The 24625-nt window shown below is 42.7% G+C and overlaps 1 protein-coding gene across 2 annotated transcripts in view; it reads left to right on the forward strand.

Annotated features, from left to right (window-relative positions):
- The window catches only part of LOC122540959 (uncharacterized), a 93977-nt gene that overhangs the window by 3552 nt on the left and 65800 nt on the right, over positions 1-24625 (forward strand). For both annotated transcript variants that reach the window (XM_043677312.2, XM_043677313.2), the window contains exons 3-9: positions 7765-7941; positions 9838-9953; positions 11418-11549; positions 12923-13124; positions 13776-13895; positions 14789-14906; positions 18587-18803. In XM_043677312.2, coding sequence (XP_043533247.2) covers positions 7765-7941; positions 9838-9953; positions 11418-11549; positions 12923-13124; positions 13776-13895; positions 14789-14906; positions 18587-18803 — 1082 coding nt within the window. The remainder of the gene's footprint in view (positions 1-7764; positions 7942-9837; positions 9954-11417; positions 11550-12922; positions 13125-13775; positions 13896-14788; positions 14907-18586; positions 18804-24625) is intronic.

A 24625-nucleotide genomic window follows, 5' to 3' on the forward strand; every position in this document is an offset into this window, starting at 1 on the left:
GCCTATATAATCCATACTAATGGAAATTATTCATTTACTGAATATAAAGAACAGCTTTCCCTTGCTTATTATGTTTGTTTCCTAATGACTTCAGTCACAGTCCCAAAATGTTCTCATCTTTAAGAGTTGCACAAATTTCCCCATCATTTATTTCAGAATCATATTTTTAAATTTTCAGCATTTGAATTACCTTTTCTCTGAATTTGGACAGACCAGTTTTTTGAGTTCTTCAGGATTTTTAAAATTATAAGTTTCTGAATGACTAAATTAAAAATTGGGTTTTGATAAAAAACAAGTCACTTATATATTTACTTATAATGTTCCATGAGTGTTAGTTTGAGATATTAATCTTTTCACATAACACAAACTTAGGGATCTGAAATCACAATTCCAACTCACAATGTCATAGTGTAATAGGGTTGTACAACATGAAACAGACCATTCGGTCCAACTCGTCCATGCTGACCAGATATTCCAATCCCAATCTAGTCCACCTGCCAGTACCTGGCCCATATCCCTCCAAACCTTTCCTATTCATATACCCATCCAAATGCCTTTTAAATGTTGCAATTGTACCAGCCTCCACCACTTCCTCTGGCTCTTAATTCCATATACGTACCACCCTCTAAGTGAAAAAGTTGCTCCTTACGTCTCTTTTATGTCTTTCCCCTCTCACCCTAAACTTATGCCCTCTAGTTCTGGACTCCCCGACGCTCCAGGGAAAAACGTCATCTGTTTATCCTATCCATGCCCCTCATGATTTTCTAAACCTCTATAAGGTCACCCTCAATGTGATTTTATTGACCATTGTTGGTGTGACAATCCGACTCTGACCTTGAATTTTTATTTGACATCAAATTAACTTTTCTTCCCCTTCCATTCCACTCCTATCTGTGAGTAACAAGTTGGGTATTGAAATAACTGCACAGAGGCCGGTATCCTGTCACCAGGTAACCCTTTATTTACATGTGCACGGTACATAGGCTCTGACCAGCCAGCTCAAAGTCAGTCCCTAGACTGAGGAGACCTTCTGAATCTTCTGTTTATTTTTTTTTCCTTCCTTAATCTCCTGTTTATATCCATCAGCCAGAGCTCCCTGACTGGGCCAGGTTAACAACACCATTCAAGTCAATGAGATCCACTTGGCCCTGATTCCAATCACTACATGTATATTCCTGCATGTGATTTAAAGTGATTCAGCTAAACTACCTTAACATTGTCAACCTTTCTAAGTGTTATCAATTAAATGAGTTGTAAATCCATCTATGATCAGTCATTAAAATATATGACAGAATTCAAGTTTAAAATAAAATTATATAAAGAGCACAAAAATGTTCTGTTCAGCTCAATTATTCTGTTGCTGTTTTTGCAGTCTATGATCATTCTGCTACTCAACCTATCTCACCTCAGCTTTGAAACATATCTTTCAATTGCATTTACTCTCATGTACTTGCACAGTGTCCTTTTGAAAGATCTAAGCTGTTTGCCTCACCAATATTGTTCCACATACTATCCACTTTGAGTAAAGAGATTTCTGTTTATTTGGCTAATGGATTTTGGGGTAAATAGCTTAAGTTGATCGCCATTGGGTTTGAATTCTCCCACATTGTCTCCATAGCTACCTCTCAAACCTATTCTAATCTTAACAGGTTCCATTCGGCCACATCTAAGTCTTTGCTTTTCACAATAATAAATCCCTGTCCTCTTCAATCTTTCTAGATGACCATAATCTTCCAATGCTTCCTGCTTTTATGGTTTTTTTATTGCAGGGAGGTCAGAACTGTGGACCATACATCAATGTGGCCTAACCAGGATCCTTATGTTCTGGTCTGGAAAGCTAGTTGAAGGATGAAGCTGAACCTAATCTTTACTCAGTCTTACAGTTATTGAGTAGTGAAACATTATGGGTAAAAGTTTCCTAACTTAATCCCACATCACCCAATTTAGTGAAACCAACACGAAAGTCAATTACACATCACAAATTAACTGAGAAACTAGCCCTTAAAATAAATCTATATCAGCCTGTTTGGATGTGTAGTGGTATACCTTTATGGCAATCACATCCTGAGGTGGATGTTGAACCCAGGTCTTTTAGCCCAGACACAGGGACACTGCCACTGCATCACAAGGGTCCCTTCAAAATTATTCTTAATCAAACTGTTTGGGTGTGTTATGACACCACACCCCTGAGGCAGGCTGAATTTGAACTCAAACCTTCTGACCCAGAGATATGGACACTACTGCAATGTCTTCAGGAGGAAACTCCAATTAATGCCCTATATGTGTACACAATTAAACACAATTCACATACAATTAACGCAACGCATGTTTCTTATAAATTCACAACGTTTCAATCCTATTCTCCCTTGTTTTGTTAGCATTTTTAATTGGTTCATTGTAAATAATTTGTTCACTTGCATCTCATGACCAGTTTGGTCTTCTGCTTCATTCATAATCTTCTAATGTGGAAAGATAATTTCTATATTTTATTTTACAAAAGATATGTCTTTTTGGTTGATCGGCCAGTTAAAAGACTTCTGTAGATCTGGATATATTTTGAGTTCATCTGAAGTTAACTTAAGTGGTTAACTGAAGTGTTTGACACATCCATTCAATTACTATTTCACTCTGTGTAGTATCTCTCCTTCACTCTGTTAGTATCTCTCATTCGCTCTGTGTAGTATCTGTCATTCACTCTGTGTAGTATCTGTCATTCACTCTGTGTAGTATCTCTCATTCACTCTGTGTAGTATCTCTCCTTCACTCTGTGTAGTATCTCTCCTTCACTCTGTGTAGTATCTCTCCTTCACTCTGTGTAGTATCTCTCCTTCACTCTGTGTAGTATCTCTCCTTCACTCTGTGTAGTATCTCTCCTTCACTCTGTGTAGTATCTCTCATTCACTCTGTGTAGTATCTCTCATTCACTCTGTGTAGTATCTCTCATTCACTCTGTGTAGTATCTCTCCTTCACTCTGTGTAGTATCTCTCCTTCACTCTGTGTAGTATCTCTCCTTCACTCTGTGTAGTACCTTCACTCTGTGTAGTATCTCTCCTTCACTCTGTGTAGTATCTCTCCTTCACTCTGTGTAGTATCTGTCATTCACTCTGTGTAGTATCTGTCATTCACTCTGTGTAGTATCTGTCATTCACTCTGTGTAGTATCTCTCCTTCACTCTGTGTAGAAATTGCAGTATGGTATCAGTCATCACAGATCCTGATGAGTGCAAGGTCAATCTGATAAATTTCTTCCCCCACAACCACCTTGTTGATATTATAACAGCTCTATTCCATTGTTAACATAAATGATTGTGACATTTGAGTTATTTGAGGTAATTATCATCTTAGTAGATTGGTTACTATATCTGATGCCTGTGATTGGAGTCACTTCTCTAATGATTGCAATTGATTGGTGCCCTTTTGTTACACTGTTCCTTCAAACCTGACATAACCTTCCTCTCACTGACACTCATTTTTGTGCATTACTTCTTTATGTACCTGAATTAACTACCATTTCTGAACCGTCCATCATACTGTGGCTGAATAAACAATAAACATATGTAATGGTACAAATGTCTTTATTGTTGGGATTTGGCTGATTGAAATTTAGTGCTTTTGTCATTTTAGCTCCTCTGGCTTCTCCACAGTTCTTCTGTTTCTATCTGTAGCCCATCACACTGCCTGTCTAGCTTTGGCTGCCATGTGTATCATTATCATTATGTGCCGACAGCATTGATTGACCCAGCCAGCCAGCTGGAACATTCACTGCCCTGGTTACAACAGCAGACAGAAGCTGAGTCTTAAACTTTTCTCCCTCTTTAATCCAAAAGGTTAAGATTAGGTAGGGTTTGGATCAACTAGCTACTAGGGGTCCCCCCATTGCACTACCTGTGTTCCATCTCCCATTGGCGAAAGATTGCTTACCTTCAACATTTTGGCTAAAAGAAGCTTCATTACCCAAGTCATTCATTATGTTCTAGATAAACATTCCACTTCTAGCCCCGGAATTATACCACAGTGATATGAGTGCCTCCAAAGGATAACGCAAGTGAACAAAATTTTACAAGAGACAAGAATATTGTGGATTCATGATTCTCATTGCAGCAAAATACTGCAGAGAGCTGAAAATACAAACTAAAAGTAGAAACTGTTGGAAACACATCAGGCCAGGTAGCACCTGTGAAGAGAAAAGTAGAGTTAATGATATGTGACTTATCAGGGTTCTACTGAAAGACTATACTTCTGAAGTATAGGTTCTGCCTTCCCTGTCAAGTATTTCCATCATTTTTACTTGCATCTCACTACAGCAAGCCTGACTTTGTTAGGCTTTCTAGAATTTAGCCAGCTGCACAAGCAGGAAAACCTCACTGAGGAATTACACGAGGAATCTTTTAATTATTTACCTGGAGAATCAGAACTCAGGGCAATAATTAACTCCAACATTCATAAAGGAAATAGCTAACCGTTTTTTGCCAAACAAGCTGTTAATATTTTGCTCAACTACAACAAACTCTCCATAATTGGTGCTCATTATACAGTAATATTAATTACATATTGTAAGCAGTGACATATTTATCTATATGAGAAGATCTCCATTTAAACTCCTCATAAATCTATGACAATAAAGGTGTATTTACATTAGATTCATGATTTGGTCTTGCACTGATATGTTGTTGGAGGATAAATCTAGCCTGAATGCACTGCTGGGGACCCATTTAACCTGGGAGCCAACAGAGTGAGGATTGATGTATGATGGAGTCTCTGATTTACTTCGGAGTTTAGAATCTTTGCAAATGAATTTAACTTCACATCAAAACTATGCTTGTGTGATGTGAAGGCAGCATGATTTGACAAATCATTCCAAAAAGAAGTTTTGCAGGTCAGTGAGATAATTGATCAGCACTTATACAGTTTCTCCACACCACAGTATTAAAGCTGATAGACTTGATATATATTTTCTGCTCAATTAATTTTTAGCACTTATAGCTGCAGTTCTCAGTTGATTAATATTGGTTAAATGGCCAAGATGGTAAAGCCTAAGAAATGTTTCATGCTATTAGCAGACCTCCCGCAAGTTCACTTTCATTAACAGCAGTGGGATAATCCCAAAATCGATTCTGTTTCAACATGCTCTGGCAGTAAATTATTGACTAAAGCTAATGATTATTCCCATTGCATCATGAGCTGCTCAAAGACTTGTGATGTTATTCCCACAGCATCAGCTGCATTCAACTGGATTATGATTTCAATCTTTGCATCTCGTTAAGTAACTCCTTAGCGTCATTAGACATCTGTGTGTTCTCTGATGATTAAAATTAGACACAGGGTGAGTTCTTATTGGACCAGTACTGGCAGGTTGGGAGGCTACACTGTGTACAGTGAGAGATGGATACCAGTTTGAAAAATTCCCTGGTGAGAAAAAAAACCCACAAGGAAGCTTGTTAATGTTTATTGTAGAATTATAGAATCTCTAAGGTGGGGAAGCAGGCCATTCGGCCCATTGAGTCCACACTGATCTTCTGAAGAGCATCCCACCCAGACTCACCCCTACCCTAATCCTGTATTCCTCATGGTTTTTCCACCTCACGTGCGTATCCCTGGACATGATCGACAATTTAGCACTGCCAATCCACCTAACTTGCACATTTGTGGGAGGAAACCAGAGGAAACCCACACAGACACCAGGAGAACGTGCAATCTTGAGCAATTGAAAACTCACCTTGGTGAGACAGTAGGTCTTAGAGGCAGTAAGAGCCCAGGTTTGACCTGCAGCATGTGCTGAAAATCACCAGTTGGGATGTGACAATTGACCCAACTCTAGCCACAGGAACTATCAACCAAGGCTTTGCACAGCCTGTTGTTCATCAACTTCCCCTTCCTCCCCACTCAGCAGAAAGGTGAATTCACATGGTTTGGAGGTGGTGGTGGTGATGATGGACCAAGGAGTGGGATTATTTATGTCAGGTCTCTGTCTGTTTTGAGTTCACTGGGCTTCCAGATTAGACACTCCCTATTTAGATCCCCATTGCAATTGACAGAGAAAGTGAAGCAGATTGCATCCAGGGGATTGTGCCCTATTAAAGTGTACGCAGACATGAAACAACAGGATCTGTTTTTGTCAGATTCACATGTTGATAGAAATGTGACCTTTTGCCTTCTTCTGCCTGAGGCTACTCTTGGAAAGGAATTGGTTTCCTGAAGGATGACAGTCTTTCTGGAGAATTGCTGGGCATTTAGGGGAGGCAATGGTCTAGTGGTATTATCGCTGGACTGGTGACCCAGATAATGTCTGGGGACCTGGATTCAAATCTTGCCACAGCAGATGGTGGAATATAAATTCAATAAGGGGGTAATGATGACCATCAATCCATTGTTGACTGTTGGAAAAAGCCATCTGGTTCACTAATGTCCTTTAGGGAAGGAAACTGCCATCCTTACCTACATGTGACTCCAGACCCACAGCAATGTGGTTGACTCTTAACTGCCCTCTGGGCAATTAGGGATGGCCATAAATGCAGCCTAGCCAGTGACGCCCTCATCCTATGAATAAATAAAGAAAAAAGTATTTTATGATACATATGCTTCTGACTTGTTCTAGATCAGGATTAGTGGTGCTAGAAGAGCACAGCAGTTCAGGCAGCATCCAACGAGCAGCGAAATCAACATTTCGGGCAAAAGCCCTTCATCAGGAATGAAGGCAGTGAGCCTGAAGCGTGGAGAGATAAGCTAGGGGAGGGTGGGGGTGGGGAAAAAGATCTGGACCTGTTAATTGTAATCAGAAGGATTCAAAGTACTAATAGTTTTGATTTACTGAAAAAAAAGATGTAATTATGTAAATATGACATTGTACCTCAATGCCAAGTCATAGAGTCATAGAGATGTACAACACAGAAACAGACCCTTCGGTCCAACTCGTCCATGCCGACCAGATATCCTAACCTAATCTAGTCCCATTTGCCAGCACCCGGCCCATATCCCTTTAAACCCCTCCTACTCATATACCCATCCAGGTGCCTTTTAAATGTTGTAATTGTACCAGCCTCCACCACTTCCTCTGGCAGCTCATTCCATACACGGACCACCCTCTGCGTGGAAAAGTTGTCCCTTAGGTCTCTTTTAAATTTTTCCCCTCTCACCCTAAACCTATGCCCTCTAGTTCTGGACTCCCCTACCCCAGGAAAATGTCCTTCATGCATTTCAACTTCATACTTACATTGTTGACTTCATGCTGCCGCAATTAGAGATTTCAGACCATAGCTCAATGACTGCTGAGAAAAAGCGCATTTAGACATAGTTCTCAGTCTCACCCAATCTGCACATGTCCCATTGTCTGAACAAAGTGGAATTGGAACAAATACCACGTGCTTTTCCTCCAGAATGAACTGTGGAGGTGCCTGCGGTCACAGGTAACTTCATTGTGAGATAGAGGAACCATGCTCCCTGTAGAATATCCTTCAGGCCTTGAAACAGCAAATAAAGATAGGAAAAGAGAGAAGTCATTGTAAATACCAAAGGGAACAGTATCTTGTAAACCTCCGGGTAATGTCCCAGAGCTTCCTTAGAGTAGCAATTGAATCATTCTTTTTGTTCGGATAGACATTTGGGCTTCCATTACCATATCATCAGTGGAAGTGTGCTGTTGTTCGTAAGTTTGTTCTGTGTGTAAGGGGAGAGGGCAGTAGGGAAGGTACATTTTCACTCCATGTTACTAACTGTTTGTACTTGATATAATGAGACACCATCCTGACCCACTGTCTCCTTTTGCAGGTGTTCCTGTTACTATGGCAAGAAATCTGCTTGGCACTCAGCTCCAGGCAGGTCCGAACCAGGAGGTGGATGGGGTAAAGATGCACGTCTTGGATCTTTATTGTGAAAGTGATAAACTGAAGCGCCCACACTCACAAACATTGGCAGAGTTTGAAAAGATACACGTAGTAGGAAAAGGTGAGGTCAGGGAAAAAGTAGGTATGACTGAGTGGAACACAATAGACTGGAAAATAGTGACCTTGAATGTGTCTACCACTAAATATCTGACACAAACCTTACTTTCAGTGAACAGATCCATGATGCCAAAGAATTACTTTTACCCAATTTGAGCTTCATCCCCAGCTATATGTTTAATTGTAGAGTCACAGAGTCATAGAGATGTACAGCACAGAAACAGACCCTTCAGTCCAACTCCTCCATGCCGACCAGATATCCCAATCCAATCTAGTCCCACCTGCCAGCACCCGGCCCATATCCCTCCACACCTTTACTACTCATATACCCATCCAAGTACCTCTTAAATGTTGCAATTGTACCAGCCTCCACCACTTTCTCTGGCAGCCCATTCCATACACGCACCATCCTCTGCGTGAAAAAGTTGCCCCTTAGGTCTCTTTTATTTCTTTCCCCTCTCACCCTAAACCTATGCCCTCTAGTTCTGGACTCCCCCACCCGAGGGAAAAGACTTTGTCTATTTACCCTATCCATATTCTTCATGATTTTGTAAACCTCTATAAGGTCACCCCTCAGCCTCTGATGCTCTAGGAAAAACAGCCCCAGCCTCTCCTTATAGCTCAAATCCTCCAACCCTGGCAACATCCTTGTAAATCTTTTCTGAACCCTTTCAAATTTCACAACATCTTTCCGATAGGAAGGAGACCAGAATTGCACGCAATATTCCAACAGTGGCCTAACCAATGTCCTGTACGGCCACAACATGACCTCCCAACTCCTGTACTCAACACTCTGACCAATAAAGGAAAGCATACCAAACGCCGCCTTCACTATCCTATCTATCTGCGACTCTACTTTCAATAGTGAGATCATCTAAAGCATGGAAGAACGTCATTTACCCTATGAAGTCTGTGCCAGATCTCTGTATAGAAATGCAATCGTTCACCCATTTCCCCAATCCCCTATGGCTCTCTATATTTGTTTCCTTCAAATGATCATTTTTCCTTGAAATCATTCATCTTCCCTGTTTCCACCACCCACACTGGCAGTGAGTTCCAGTTCATTCTGATTCAGCGCATGAAAAGTTCTTCCTTACTTGTGACCTATATCTCTTGCCCATAATTTGAAGTACTAATTCCATACAAACATAGAAAATAGGTGCAGGAGTCAGCCATTCGGTCCCTCGAGCCTGCCCCACCATTCAATATGATCATGGCTGATCATGCAACCTCAGTATGTCACTCCCATTTTCTCTCCATACCCCTTGATCACTTGAGCCATAAGGGCCACGCCCAGCTCCCTCTTGAATATTTCTAGCAAACTGGCCCCAACAGCTCTCTGTGGTAGAGAATTCCACAGGTTCATAACTCTCTGAGTGAAGAAATTCTTCCTCATCCCAGTTCTGAATGGCTTATCCCTTATTCTAAGACTGGACTTCCCCAACATCAGGAACAATCCTCCCGCATCTAGCCTGCCCAATCCTATCAGGATTTTATTGGTTTCTGTGAGATGCCCCCTCATAGTCTTTGTTCCAGCTAACTGGAACAGCTTTTCTTTGTCTACAAAACCTGTTGGAATCTTGTATGCCACTGTCAACTCTCCCCTCAAACTCCTGTCCTTCGAGGAGAATGACCCCGGCTCCTGCAGCCTAATCCTTGAATCTAAAATCCCTCATCCCTGCAATCACTGGAAAACTCCTCTGTGCCCTCTCAAGAACAAAACCACATTTTGCCTTCAGATAAAATGTTCCAGTCTAATCACTATTTCTGTCCTTTTCCACCATTATTGGATTATCTTATCAGAGTAAATGAAATAAGTCCTTCAGGAATTGTGTGCAGGCTGAGTTTTCTATTCCAGAGAGCAGATATCTGATAAGAGCCCATGTTTTTTTCCTGGCAGGAGCCTATGGGACAGCAGTCCTGTATCGGAAGAAGGATGATGATTCACTGGTCATATTAAAGGAAATCAATATGCATGAACTGAACCACATCGAGAGGCAGAGAGCAATGAATGAGGTTTGTATTTAGCTCCAGTGTATTTGACTGATTGTGCCACGTTTATAAAGTTAAGGGCCATGCTGAAAACAAAATGAAGACTTACATTTATATAGCACCTTTCATGACAGCTGGATGTTGCAAAGTACTTTAATGTCATTGAAGTGCAATTGAAGTTGTAATTGTTTATAAGTGTTGTAATGTAGGAAACATGGCTGCACCTTTGCATATAGTGGTTAGAAACAAAAAGACCTGCAGATGCTGGAATCCAAAGTAGACAGACAGGAGGCTGGAAGAATACAGCAAGCATCAGGAGGTGCAGAAGTTGACATTGGACCAACTAGTTTGCTTTTGTGATAACTGATTGAAGGATAACATTGGACAGTACACTGGCAATTCCTCCTCCCATTCTGCTGCAAAGTCGTGCAATGTTGGATCTCATTATGTCCCTGTCAAAGGGTAGATAGAGTTGTGGTCTAACGTTTCTTCTGAAAGATGTCAACCACGGTCAGTGCCTTCAGTACTGCACTGGTATGTCAGGTTTTGATTTTTTTGTATGCAGGTTCTGAACCCACAATAGCTCAGGGGGCAAAGCATTCTACCAGCTGGGCCAATGACTGACATGGAAGAAAATATCAAACCAGATTTACTCACAAGCATCAGAAACCAGTATCCAATCTGGAACCCACACATTGCAGAATGCATCTAATGGTGCACCATTCCCAGAGGTGGCCTTCCCACCTCAGCATTCACTGTCCTGGAAGAGTTCCCAGTGCTGTCAGTCCTATCAGAGAGCCAGCAGCTCCTGACCCTCATTATCCCACAGGGATTAGTGGGCACTGCTGAGGAACCTCAACATGGATGCCTCTTTGGAGACATACATGTACATTAGAAATCCTGAGGGGGGAGGTGTGGTGCAGCCGTTGGGCTCTTCTCAGAGTAGGAAGGGAGACCCCAATGCCGGTAGGTCCACTGGGCCATGAATACAAAATTCCTATCCCATTGCCCCCTCCCCCTTCCTTTTTGTCACATGGAGCCTTTGATTCCAATAGCCTACTGACCTGCCATTCTGATAGCAGTCTCTGCAGCTGAGATGAAACTACTCCATCGGTGCTCACAATCCTGGACCCAATTGGGTATGTAGTGGGCTCTGTGACATGGACAGTCAATCTGAGTCCATGCCCATGTATGGAAAACATGCCCAGTGGCAGGAATGGGTCAGGGTGCCATCAAGGTAGCTGCCTGCTTTTTCCTGTACCCAAGCCGCATTATATGCCTGGGAAATTCGACCCATTGCATTAAATATGACCTGACCCTATGACTTACTGTCACTAAGTCCTGGGCCAAGTAGCCTTGTTTGGCTGAATGTGTGGAACCCCTGCCCTGAATCTGTGGTTCCTTGTGGGTGAACATATACAGTTCTTAACTCTCAGGCGTACAGTGTAACTGATGCTGCTTTATTTTCTTGCCTCTCCTCTGCTGTAGGTGAAGGTGCTTTCAATGTTGGACCACCCCAACATAATCAATTACTATGACAGCTTTGAAGAGGATGGTGTGCTGATGATTGAGATGGAATATGCAGATGGAGGCACACTAGCACAGTATTTGGCACAGCAGGTATACATGGAGATAGTTGGATGGTGCGGGAGGATAAATAGTTCGAGGAGGCTTTTGTAAATGAGAAAAAGCGTTAGTTTTGATTTCCTTTTGACCAATATCATGATATCATGTCATCGGCAGTCCCTCGCAAATGAGGATGACTCTCTCCCACTCTCGGAGTGAGTCTGCAGCTGGCTGTACAGCCCAATGCAGCTACTGCAGTCTCTGTTACACAGGGAGGACAGAAGGTGGTCATGGGAAGGGGTGGGTGGGGCGTTGGTGTGGCAGTGTGCTCCTTTCCCTGTTTTCCCAGGTTTGCATTTGTTTCCAATGGCAAGTCTCGACGTTTTTGACATCTTCCCAAATGCTCCTCCTCCACTTTGGATGGTCTTAGGCCAGTGATTCCCAGTTGTCTGTGGGAATGCCACACTTCGCCAGTGTATCCCTGGAGCACTTCCTCTGTCCACCTGGCACTCGCCTGCCATTTCTAATATCAACGTGTACAATGAGTAAACGTATCTGAGTCTAAAATGTAGAAACATTGCTGCAATGTGTTTGCATTATCTTTGCTAGACAATAAGTGAACCTGCAGAACATATGAGATATTTGTTCATTTTACAAGCTTTACAATGAGAGATTTCATCAAAGGTAAAACATCTGGTGAGATAAAGCTCAGAACTGGACATTTTGCACTTTTTCAACTTTAACATCATACTTCTTGCTGTTCATTGATGGCCCTGTTTGACACCATTCCCCAAGACCTTTTGTTAAACTGTGTAAAAAGCACAGTATGCAGAACAAAGCAAGCTAGTTACACTATTGTCCCTCATTCAAAGCCCTGTCTGTCTTCCACTTGCTTCTGTTTCTAATTTAGCTCATTGTATTTCCATGCAAATTGAGCCTAGTCTAATGCCTTCTGAACATATCGGCTTACTATCCCCTGGATCCTTGCTTAATTTCTCCACAAGTTAATTTTGAAATGCCTTTTTTAGAGTATCAATGGTAAGTGCTGAGCAACATTAAATTAATCAGAGTGATCCTAGTTTTCACATCTTAGCTTAGTGGTCAGGATGTTAAAAATCACACAACACCAGGTTATAGTCCAACAGATTTATTTGGAAGCACTGGCTCTCGGAGCACTACTCCTTCATCAGGTGGTTGTTGGACTATAATCTGGTGTTGTGTGATTTTTAACTTTGTACACCCCAATCCAACACCAGCACCTCCAAAATTCTCTATGACACCTTCAATCTCAAGAGACTGAAGCAGAATTCATGTCAGTGTGATAGTACCTGACATGATGAGTCAAACTCTTATGGTATGGCCTTCATTAGTCTGTAGCAAGGATGCTTTCACAAACCTGAGAAGGTTAAATGTCTTTTTGATTCTAGGATCAGGAGTTAGAAGAGCAGCAAATTCTGAACCTCTTTCACCAGATGGTGGCTGCGATCTATTACCTCCACAAACATAACGTGCTGCACCGAGATCTCAAGACAGCAAACCTCTTCCTCACCAAGAGAGGGGAAGTGAAGCTTGGTGATTTTGGTGTTGCCAAGGTGATGATGACAGGAAGTGAAGCACATACAATCTTAGGTGAGCTTTGCTTCAAATAGCTGTTGGACCAGGAAAAGTGTAAATGTGTATTGGAAAAGTGTAAGGTATAAGCTAGCTATTAGAGTGTGGGTAAGTGTTGGGCATTTGGTCTCAGGTAAGAGCAGAGATAAACAGGTATGGGAAGGAATACTTTGCAGGTAGAGGTTATTGGCAATATAGATGGAATGGGCAATAATGGCAGTAATTAGTTCTGGTATGTGCTGAGATATTACAAGGAATGTTTGTGTTGTGGTACATTTATATGTATGCTCAAGGCTGGCAATAACCTCTGATGTTCTGCAGGGATGGGCATTTCAAGGCAAGCAGTGTCTTGGGCTCTGTAGGGAAATGGATAATCCTCAGTAACAGATAAAGGAGTGAGTAGGTATGAATAAAGAAATGTTGGAAATTTAAGTAGTATCCTTTGGCAGTGCATTATGGTCCAAGGAAATAAAAAGGACGCCACACAGGAAAATGTTCTGTATCAAACTGAGTTCGTGTGGCTATTGGTGGTGTGCTTGTAGAAGGTATTGCATTAATATGACTGTTTGTCAACACACTTCCAGAACTGAACAACTCTCCCAGTTAATTAAATGTTAAAAACTCTGATGCCAGGAAGAGTCTGTCTAATTGTCACTTTATTCTGTGTAGGTACCCCCTTTTACATCTCCCCAGAGATATGTGAGGGGAAATGTTACAATGACAAATCAGATATCTGGTCACTCGGTTGTATTCTTTATGAGATGGCATGCCGTCAGCGCACATTTGAAGGTAAGATGCTTGAAAAATAGCAACCCATTAGGTTTTTTGGAAGTGCTTTTGGTTAATCGGTAAAAGCACAATTGCTGGCCTATAGTAAAATAAAACATGGCCCTTACAGAACATGGTCGTCTTGTGGCACAATGGGTTGTGTCCCTGCCTCTGAGCCAGAGGCTCTGGGTTCAATTCCCAATCAGGATTGGATATCTGTGGAAGAAGCTAGGAGAAAGTGAGGACTGGGGATCAGAATTGAGGAGTGGGGTGCTGGGAAAGCACAGCCAGCTCCTTGGGTGCTGTGCTATTCCAGCACCACACGCTTTAACTGTGGAAGATCCAGTCATAATGTAGTTGAACAGGTTGATTATCAGTCTGATATAGTTTTGACATACCCATGGTAGAATGTCTTGACCATGTGCATAAAACAATTAAAACACTGTAAGAACGTGGAAATAAAAATAGATCTCTTAGTACCTGGGTGCTTTCCTGATCTATGCTTGCATTGAAACTCATTATACAAGTGTCCCAGGAACATGAGAGAAGAATTCAATTAAGATCTGTACCTGCAAAGGAAATGAAAAAAGTAATAAATTATCTGATGTTCATTGGGAGGGTACCTGGTAATATTGTAGTACAAGATTTAAGGTATCAAAATGGCTATTACTATGAACATAAAGATGATAAGGTAAAGCATTTTGTTTGTACATCTTCAGTCATTCTCATAGCCAGCACGTAGTTGGACTGTTATTTTTTTCAAAAATTGGTTCATGTTTGCAGTGTTATAAAACATTCACTATCTTGGCTAATAATCCCACCAAATGCAGTTCCTGTTCAGTTATCTCAGGATTGAGATTATGAAAAGGGGCACATCAAAGCCCATGGTCTTACTGATTTACTTTCTTTCATAGGAACTAATTTGCCGGCAGTGGTGAATAAAATCATGAAGGGGCAATTTGCTCCAATCACGGATAACTACAGTGCTGAGTTTAAAGCCCTTGTGATGGACATGTTGCAGAAAGAGCCTCAGTAAGTTGCAAATGTATCTGATTTCCTGGTGATTAGCTGGAGAAAATTCCTCAGAAAGTGATAGCTTTCCTCCCCGGTGGCTGCTGATTCCAGCAATCATTTCATCAAGGTTATTCAGAAGGGGAGGGAGTCTAAAACAGCAAAATATAGGCCAGTTAGCCTATGATCTGTCATTGGGGAAGTGCTGTAATCTATTATGAAGGAAATAGTAGAAGGACATTTGGAAAATCATAAAACAGTCAAGCAGTGTCAACATGGTCTTACAAAAGGCAGTGTTTGATGACAGCTGCAACTGCAGGCAACTATGTGTGCATGTTCTTTCTGGAATATACATGTGCACGATTCATAACACGTGTGTCATCTCGTAAAATTTACGTGTGATGTGACACAAATGCAGTATTGCTTATGCACAGCGAAGCAGATGCGATTTTGGAATGGGGTTAAGTGGTGGGGAGAGGGTACACGGGACAGGGAAGGAGTCCCTGGAAGTGAGGAGGGAAGAAGGTGGGGATTGGGGTCAGTTTACAAAAAGGTCCCAGACTCCCAAGCTCCCGGCCCACCTTCTCTCATGATCCCATCAGCTCACTTGCACCCCCACACCCCTCCAGTTTTCTCCTGGGTCCTAATACACGTACTGATCTAGTATTCCCTCTCTTCCCCGTCCCAATCTCCCCCACCTTCTGTTCCAATCTCCCCCTGCTCCGGGGTCCCAATCTCCCCCATTTCCTCTCTCCCTCCCCCTCCAGTCCTCATCTCTCCCTGCCCCCAAGTTCCAGCCTCCCCCACTTCCCTCTTCCAAGTCCCAATTTCCCCCTGCCCATGGTCCCAATCTCCCCAGGTCCTAATCACCACCCACCCTCCTCTTCCCAGGTCCCGATCTCTCCCTCCCTGGGCCATGTCCTCCTTGAAACTGTTAGTATGTGCTTGCGTGGTTTGATGTGATGCATAGTGCATGTGTGATGTCAGGAGTTACAAACTTTAAGAAATAACAGTTGTGTTTAACAAATATATAAGAGCAATTTGAGGATGTAGCGAGCAAGGTAGATGAAGAGTAACCAGTAAATGTAGTGTGTATTTGGATTTCCAAAAGGCACTCATTAAAGTACTATGTAAAACATCAACGCACAAGAGCGCATAATGTCAGGGCTGATGTATTAACACGGACAGAGGATTGGCTCACGAACAGGAAACAGAGAGTCAAGACAAATGCAGTATTTTCAGCCAAACTGTAACTAATGGATCAATGCTTAGGCCTTAATTATTTACAAAGAACTTAAGAATTAGGAGCAGGAGTAGGCCATCTGGCCCGTCAAGCCCACACCGCCTTTCAATAAGATCATGGCTGATCTTTTCATCGAATCAACTCCACTTACCCTCCAGCTCAGTCCGAACCCTTAATTCCTTTACTGTTCAAAAATATCATAACAACTTGGTTGAATGGACCAGGTTTAGTGTAGCTACATTTCTTGATGCTATGAAGATCAGAAGGGAAGCACATTGTGAGGATATCATAAACTATCAGCAAAGTGGCAAAATTGGTAGGTGGAAATGATGAATACAGTGATAATGTATTTTTGCAAGGTTTGTGAAGGTTTGTAGCTCAGGTTGAGGTTTAGGGTGTAGGTTTGCTCGCTGAGCTGTAGGTTTGATATCCAGACGTTTCATTATCTGGCTAGGTATCATCATCAGTGGCGACCTCCAAGTGAAGCGAAGCTGTTGTCTCCTGCTTTTTATTTATATGTTTGTCCTGGATGGGGTTCCTGGGGTTTGTGGTGATGTCATTTCCTATTCGTTTTCTGAGGGGTTGATAGATGGTATCTAGATCTATATGTTGGTTTATGGTGTTGTGGTTGGAGTGCCAGGCCTCTAGGAATTCTCTGGCATGTCTTTGCTTAGCCTGTCCCAGGATAGATGTGTTGTCCCAGTCGTCTGCAAAATTCCATGCAAGGACTGCCACAAACACTACGTAGGACAAGCAGGAAGAAAGTTAGCCACCAGGATACACAAACACCAGCCAGCCACAAAAAGACACGACCCTCTCTCCCTCGTAGCCCTACACACGGAGGGAAAAAAACCCACCATTTCAACTGGGACAACAAATCTATCCTGGGACAGGCTAAGCAAAGACATGCCAGAGAATTCCTAGAGGCCTGGCACTCCAACCACAGCGCCATAAACAAACAATTAGATCTAGATACCACATATCAACCCCTCAGAAAACGAACAGGAAATGACATCACCACAAACCCCAGAAACCCCATTCAGGACAAACATATAAATAAAAAGAAGGAGGTTATTGTTTGAGGAAGGTTGAGCTAATTGAGGCAATAATCATTGGTGTTTAGAAGAATGAGAGGTGATCTTATTGAAACACAGAAAGTTCTGAGGCCATTGAACAAGGTGAATGCTGAGAGAACAATTTACCTCATGGGGAAAGGGAGTTTTCTAGAACCAGGGGACACAGTTTGAAGAGCAGGGACTTCCTATATGAGAAAAAATTCTTCAAGGGTTGTTACTTTGAGTCATAGAGTCATAGAGATGACAGCAGTGGAGGTTGGGTCATTGAATATTTTTAAAATTGAGTGAGACAGACTTTTGATCTAGAAGGGGAAGCAAGGATTATGGGGACAACCAGAATGTGGAAACGAGGCCAGAGCTAAATCAGCTGTGATCTAGTTGAATGGCAGAGCAATCATAAGGAATCAAAGGTTCCTGCTCTTATTTCTTCTGTTTTTATGATGATAGATCCTGCAAGCATTGTTAATTGTAGACTAAAGTCCACTTAGAATATTCTCCTGTGACTTTGTGAATAAACCAATGGTATTAGGAGAGTCAGTGATATCAAGGAATCTTGTATTAATGTCAAATTTCCCACACAACTCGTATACAATAACTCATTGCAAGATGTCCACATGGAATCTGCACCATTCATTTACCTCCTTCCTACACACACACACACACATACTCACATTGGTGTATACAGAAATAATAATATCATGGTCAGTTTACTTATTACTTACAATCATTCTATAACTGTTGTGAAAAAGATCAATTAGTCTCACCTCAGTTTGTCTTAGTCTATTATGTGTGGTATCCTTTGTGAGCACTTTCTCTCCTGAATTCAGGAACCTCATGACCCCAGTGGACAATTGGTTGAAAAAAAGCACAAGGTTGAGAATTGGCTTCCCCTTTGGCTTCCTGCCAAGGAACACGGAATCATAAATCCTGACAGTGCAGAAAGGGGCCATTTGGCCCATTGAGTCTGCACCAATCCACCAAAGACCATCCCAGCCAGGTCCAGCTCCCTGACCCTATCCCCATAACCCCAAATGTCCTTTGGCAAATTCACCTAACCTGCACATCCCTGAACACCATGGGAAATTTAGCATGGCTAATCCACCTGACCTGCATGTCTTTGGAGTGTGGGAGGAAAACTGGAGCACCCGAAGGAAACCCACGTAGCCACGGGGAGAAAGTCACCCAAGGGCGGAATCAAACCCAGGTCCCTGACGCTGTGAGGCAGCTGTGCTAACCACCCAACCTTTTCCTCCAATTTTTCTCAGTGATTTACTTTTACTATCACTCTGCCACTGGTATTCTTTCTCCTTCTCTCGTCGTGTCTAGCTGTCTTCCAGGGTTATTGTGGGTGAGACTAAGCTTGTGCCTTTCACTTGGGGTAGGTATCGGCCTTCTGCTCATGAGCTGTTGCACCTTCACCTCCCACAAGTGTTGGCAAAGTACAAGGAGACTCCAGAGTATGAGGAAGAGCCGGAGACGGGCATTCAACACAACCTGAACCAAAAACGGAATAGTCACACAACACTTTATTACTTATATATGCCTGATCTGGAACTTCACCCCATTGATGGACTGCCTACGAAGATTAAAATTAGACAGGTAAGTGTAATTAAAACATTCCTAATGGTTTCATTTTTTAATTATTAAAACAAACTTACTTTAGCACTTAAGAGTCTAGTCTTTCTACCTCTCTCCTGGTGATGTTGCAGTGGACCTGAGTGATCAGCGGCTTGGCACAGAGACTGAGATTCTGCTTCCCTCAGTGCAGCTGACACCCCAGAATAGCTCAGAAGGCTAGAAGCCCCACCTTACTGAATGGAGCTGAACTAAAGGGGTCATGGAAAGCTTACATGTTAGCACATCCCTTCCTCACTGTGAATCACACACCTTAAATATTTTGCACCCACCGTAGTAGAAAGATTTACAGTGGAGACTTGGAGAGTTTCCTCTTTGGCATCAACCCCAAAATTAAATCCAAAATAATGCATCCTTTTAGCCAGTATCAAGGGACATCCATATATCTCATTTTCAGTAGAATGTACCCAAACTTCAAATTGGCTTCAATGGATATAAGCCAGTGATAATCAGAGTAAACTATCTGGAAACTGAAAACCAGTACTGTATATTTCTTCACAAAGTATGGTAACTTGAGTTTTAACTTGTTTGTATATACCAGGAAGTACATGTTTAAGAACATGCAATCAGGTAGCTTTGTAATATTTAAAGACATGGGTCACTGTGAGGATAAATTAAATGAAACGGCAGTCAAAAAACAATAGGAAAGATGACCAGTTGATAGTGATGTGGTCGCTATTGTCAGTGCTGACTTGATTGCCTCACACTGAGGCTGATCCAATGATGGAGTCTCAATAATTCGTTGACTGGCAACCAATTAAAGTATCTGATACACAAAGAGGGAGAGGAAGCTAAGAAAAAGCTACTTCAGAAAGTTCATACTTCAAACTTGTGTGACCAAATCCCTGATGAATTTATAATGAGTAATAGCATTTGAACTTGTTTAATACCTTCTTGCATTGACAACATCTCAAGGCAGTTTGCATAATATTTCCTTTGAAATCGAGAGATTGCTGTTACATTGACAAATGTGTACCAGTTCTTTGCACAGCAACATCCCACCGGCAGCCGTCAGATGAATAGCTATTTAGTTCTTTTTCTGATGTTATTGGATGTCTGACTCTTCAAATGATGCCAGAGAATTTTTAACAAGGGATGTAGCAAGCCTGGAGTCTGATTTGCTCAATTGGCTAGATGGTTAACACATGTTTCAGAATAATGTCAGTATGTTGAGATTCCATCTCTGTTCTAGCTGAGGTCAACTTAAGACCTGCCTGCTACTCACCCTCCCCTATGGTAAAATCATGGCATAAAGCTATGCTTCAGGGACTCTCGAACAATTGAAGATGCTCATGAGAGGAGAGAAGGTCATATTTTGTTTCACTGAGCAGACAAAATATGACCATTTTTGCTGTATAATTTGGGAAAATGTGAGGTTGTCCACCTTGATGAGAAAGATAGAAAAACAACATCATTGAAATGAAGAGAAATGGGTGACAAAGTGGCTCAGTGGTTAGCACTGCTGCCTAACAGCGCCATGGACCTGGGTTCAATTCCAGCCTCGGCCGACTGTCTGTGTGGAGTTTGCACATTCTCCCTGTGTCTGTGTGGGTTTTCTCCAGGTGCTCCAATTTCCTCCCGCAAAGATGCGTAGGTGTGGTAGATTGGCCGTGCAAAATGAGGGGATATCAGAATAGGGTGGAGGGCTCAGTTTGGATAGAATGTTCTTTGAAGAGTCAATGCTTACTTGATGGGCCGAATAGCTGCAATCAGCTCTGTAGGGATTCTAAGAGATGTAGCAGAATGTTGTGATAATACAGGACCTTTCCTTGTACATGGATCACAGAACGTTAGGGCACAGTTATGGCAATTATACAAAAATTATTGCAAGAGGGATGGAACATAAAAATAGAGAAGTCCTATTTCAACTATATAGGAGATTGATACCTCGGGTAATGCATACCACTTGGTTTTCCATCTTTAAGGAGGAACGCACTTGCATTGGAGGCAGTTCAGAGTAGATTTATTAGATTGATTATTGAAGGTGATGTCTCATCAAGAAGGTTCAAGAAGGCTGGACATAGGCTGGAGTTTGATCTTAATAAAACATGTAAGATTCTGAGGGAACTTGACGGGGTAGATGTTAAGACAATATTTCCCATCAGAGGGAGTCTAGAATTTAGTCCCGAGAGGGTCCGATTTCAGAACGGTGGGTCAGCCATTTAAGACTGAGATGAAGAGGAATTACTTTTCTCTCAGAGAGAGTTGTGAATCTGTGAAATTATTTACCACAGAAAATGGTCGACAATGGGCTATTAAGTATATTCGAGGCTAAGATAGATTTGTAAGCAGTAACCGGTGGCACGGTGGCTCACTGGTTAGCACTGCAGCCTCACAGCACCAGGGTCCCAGGTTCGATTCCAGCCTTGGGTGACTGTCTGTGTGGAATTTGTACATTCTTCCTGTGTCTGTGTGGATTTCCTCCGGGTGCTCCGGTTTCCTCCCACAATCCAAAGATATGCAGATCATATCCAAAGATATGCAGATCAGGTGATTTGGCCATGCTAAATTGCCTATAGTATTAGATGCATTTGTCAGAGGGAGATGGGTCTGGGTGGGTTACTCTTCGGAGGGTCAGTGTGGACTGCTTGGGCCGAAGGGCCTGTTTCCACACTGTAGGGAATCTAAAAAAAATCTAAATGCATCAAAGGTTTTTGGGGATAAGACAAGAAAGTGGAGTAGAGGATTATTGATCAGTCATGAACTCATTGAATGCTTGAGCAGACTCAATGGGCTGAATGGCCTACATCTGCTCCTATGTCTTAGTTATTCCCTTAGCAGGCTGATATCATTAACTGCCCTCTCTCTCCTCACCATCTCCAGCAGAATTCTGGGCCTTCCTGCTGCACTGCCGATGGAGAACCTCAAGAGCGCCTCATTCTTTTATTTTAATTCACTCTTGGATATCGCTGGCTGACCAGCATTTTATTGCCCGCCCCTAGTTGCCCTTGAGAAGGTGGTCTGTGTTCACAGAGATTCACCTAGCTACAGGAAGGCCTGTTACCATGACGCGTACATGACATGTCAAGCAGTGCGGAGGCTCTTGTCACTTTGATGGGATGGATGTGCTGGGCACCCCTCGGTCAAAGACGCTCAGTGCTGATTATGGTAGAGGACATTAAAAAGGTGGTACCCTACTGGGGACCCATTCCCTTGCAATTCCTGCTCTCTCTGTGTTCCCCTTTTCTGGCAGCTCCCATCTTGCAAAACCACCCCCTCCTCCCGGAGCACAGCGCCCACACGTTACTTTCCCATGCCAATGCTGGAATACCAGAGGCTGTCCTTGCTGCAGGCGTGTGGCCTCTTCTCTCACACTGCTGGGCACAGGGTGGCATGGGAGGTGAAGCATTGTTGTGATTGGCCAGCAGCCACCGCCTTACCAGCATATGATTGGCTGCGTTTTCATATAGTGGCGCAGCCCTGCTCTAACACTGGCTCTCCAATTGGCACGTGAGACCCTTGACACTGGAACACGATGATGCCCATATAATTGGGATGGCACGGTAGCTCAGTGGTTAGCACTGCTGCCTCACAGTGCCAGGGACTCGGGTTTTGATTCCCACCTCGGGCGACTGTCTGTATGGAGTTTGCACATTCTCCCTGTGTCTGTGTGGATGTCCTCCCACAATCCAAAGGTGTGCAGGTCAGGTGAATTGGCCATGCTAAATTGCCCATAGCGTTGGATGTATTAGTCAGGGGTAAATATAGGGTATAGGAATGGGTCTGAGTAGGTTGCCCTTTGGAGGGTCGGTGTGGACTTGTTGGGCCAAAGGGCCTGTTTCCATACTGTAGGGAATCTAATCTAATAAGGCGGTGGCAAGAGAGCTCACTGGTTAGCACTGCTGCCTCACAATGACAGAGCCCCAGGTTCAGGTGACTGTGTGGGGTTTGCACGGTCTCTCTGTGTCTGTGTGGGTTTCCTCTGGGTGGTCCAGTTTCCCCACACTCCAACGATGTGCAGGTTGGCTGGAATGACCATGCCAAATTATCCCATAGGGACTTGCAGGCTAGGTGGACTAGCCATGGGAAATGAGGCATTATAGAGATAAGGTGAGAAATGTTTGGGTGGGATGCTCTTCGGAGTATTGGTGCAAACTCCCTGGGCCGAAAGGGCTTTTTCCACATTGTAGGGATTCCGTGCTTCTATTTCTTCCAACTGCCTTCAGCTGTCACCTCAGCAGGGGGAGCCCTGCACCAAGAGGAGAATTTAATCCCTGAATTTTCCGTGAGTTTCAATTTGCTCCTTTCAACAGCAGAGGGAGCTTTAAACCAGGAATAACACTTGCAAGCAACCATAAGTACTTAATATATTTACCACTGAGGCTAAGCTATTTTTGTCTACGACTTTCATAAATAATTTTGTTGGTGTACTTAGCCTGAATTTCATAAATAATGTATACATAAAATGGGATTTTATGCCCTTTTTCCTCGCCTCTCTCTCTCTGTCTTTCTCGTTCATGGAATGATTGAAAGTTGATTACCTCAAGATGTGGTGCACTGTTTTGAACCCAGAGCAGTTAGGGAAAACCTCCAGAGAAGAATTACTCAGAATTGAACGGTAAATAATCCAGGAGAGATAATGGCAGCAAGGAGAGATCCAAGGCTAAAGTTGCCAACTTGTGCTGGATGTGTTGGAGAAGGCTTCATTTCAGGCCCTGTTGGTTTCAGCTTCCCTATCAGATCAAAAAGCTCTCTCCTCCCCAACCCTAATATATTCCGAACTAATAAATGGAAGAGTCTAAAGAAATTGAAACACAAATTAAAGAAAACTTTTTAAAGTTGCAATGAGTTTTCTGCCAAATTGGAACGTTCTCCCAAATTGCTCACATTGTTGAATGTTAATCCCAGAGTTTCCCAGGTAATTCTGGAGGCTTGGCAGCAGCTATCAGCGTCATGTTGGTCGTCACGATGGCAATGCAGACTCAAAACCAAAAACCCCCTCCCCAAAAATTAACAGAGTTTCAAATACAGACATGCTTCATCTAAACCCCAGCTCTACAGCGTACGCATGGAAAATTGATTACCTCAGAAACCAACTGACTGCCACTAAAATAAACCAAAGGCTATGTGAAATTCCAGATAGGGATTGCAGGAGAAAATTCCATTCTCAAAGATAGCTGCCCGAACCATCATGTTGAGGAAGAGACAGGTCATGAGCTCCTTTCCCAAATTTTTTTGTTGTATTCATTTGTGGGATGAGCGTGCCATTTACTGCCCATCCCAGAGGGCAGTTAAGAGACAACCACATTGCTGTGAGTCTGGAGTCATTTGTAGGCCAGACCAGGTAAGTATGGCAGCTTCCTTTCCTTAAAGGGCATTAGTGAATCAGATGGGTTTTTCCTGACAATTGACAATAATAATCATTATACCCTTCCAGATTATTATTGAATTCAAATGGCACCATCTATAACACCAGGATTCAAACCCAGATCCCCAGGACATTATTTGGGTATCTAGGTTAATGGTCCAGTGATAATATTACCAGGCCATCAAAACCCTACAATCCTCCCGCTGTCACATAACTGGCAGCTAGTTTCATCTGTCCACTACACCATCCAGAGACTTCAGGTACATATCATTGCCAACCTCAGTTGACTCCTGTTTCTTCACTAGGAGATTACCAATACATTTTAATGTGATCACCGATGCTCAGTAGCAACGATATATCATTTATAAAATGCACTGCAGCGGCTCACCAAGACTCCTTCGATCTTTTAAACCCACAAGCTCTACCCTCCAGAAGGATAAGGGCAGCAGAAACTTGGAAGCACCATCACCTGTAACTC

The sequence above is a fragment of the Chiloscyllium plagiosum genome, unplaced genomic scaffold (assembly GCF_037043375.1).
Source record: "Chiloscyllium plagiosum isolate Xiang-an unplaced genomic scaffold, Cpla_swu_hap1 HiC_scaffold_39, whole genome shotgun sequence".
Taxonomy (NCBI): domain Eukaryota; kingdom Metazoa; phylum Chordata; class Chondrichthyes; order Orectolobiformes; family Hemiscylliidae; genus Chiloscyllium; species Chiloscyllium plagiosum.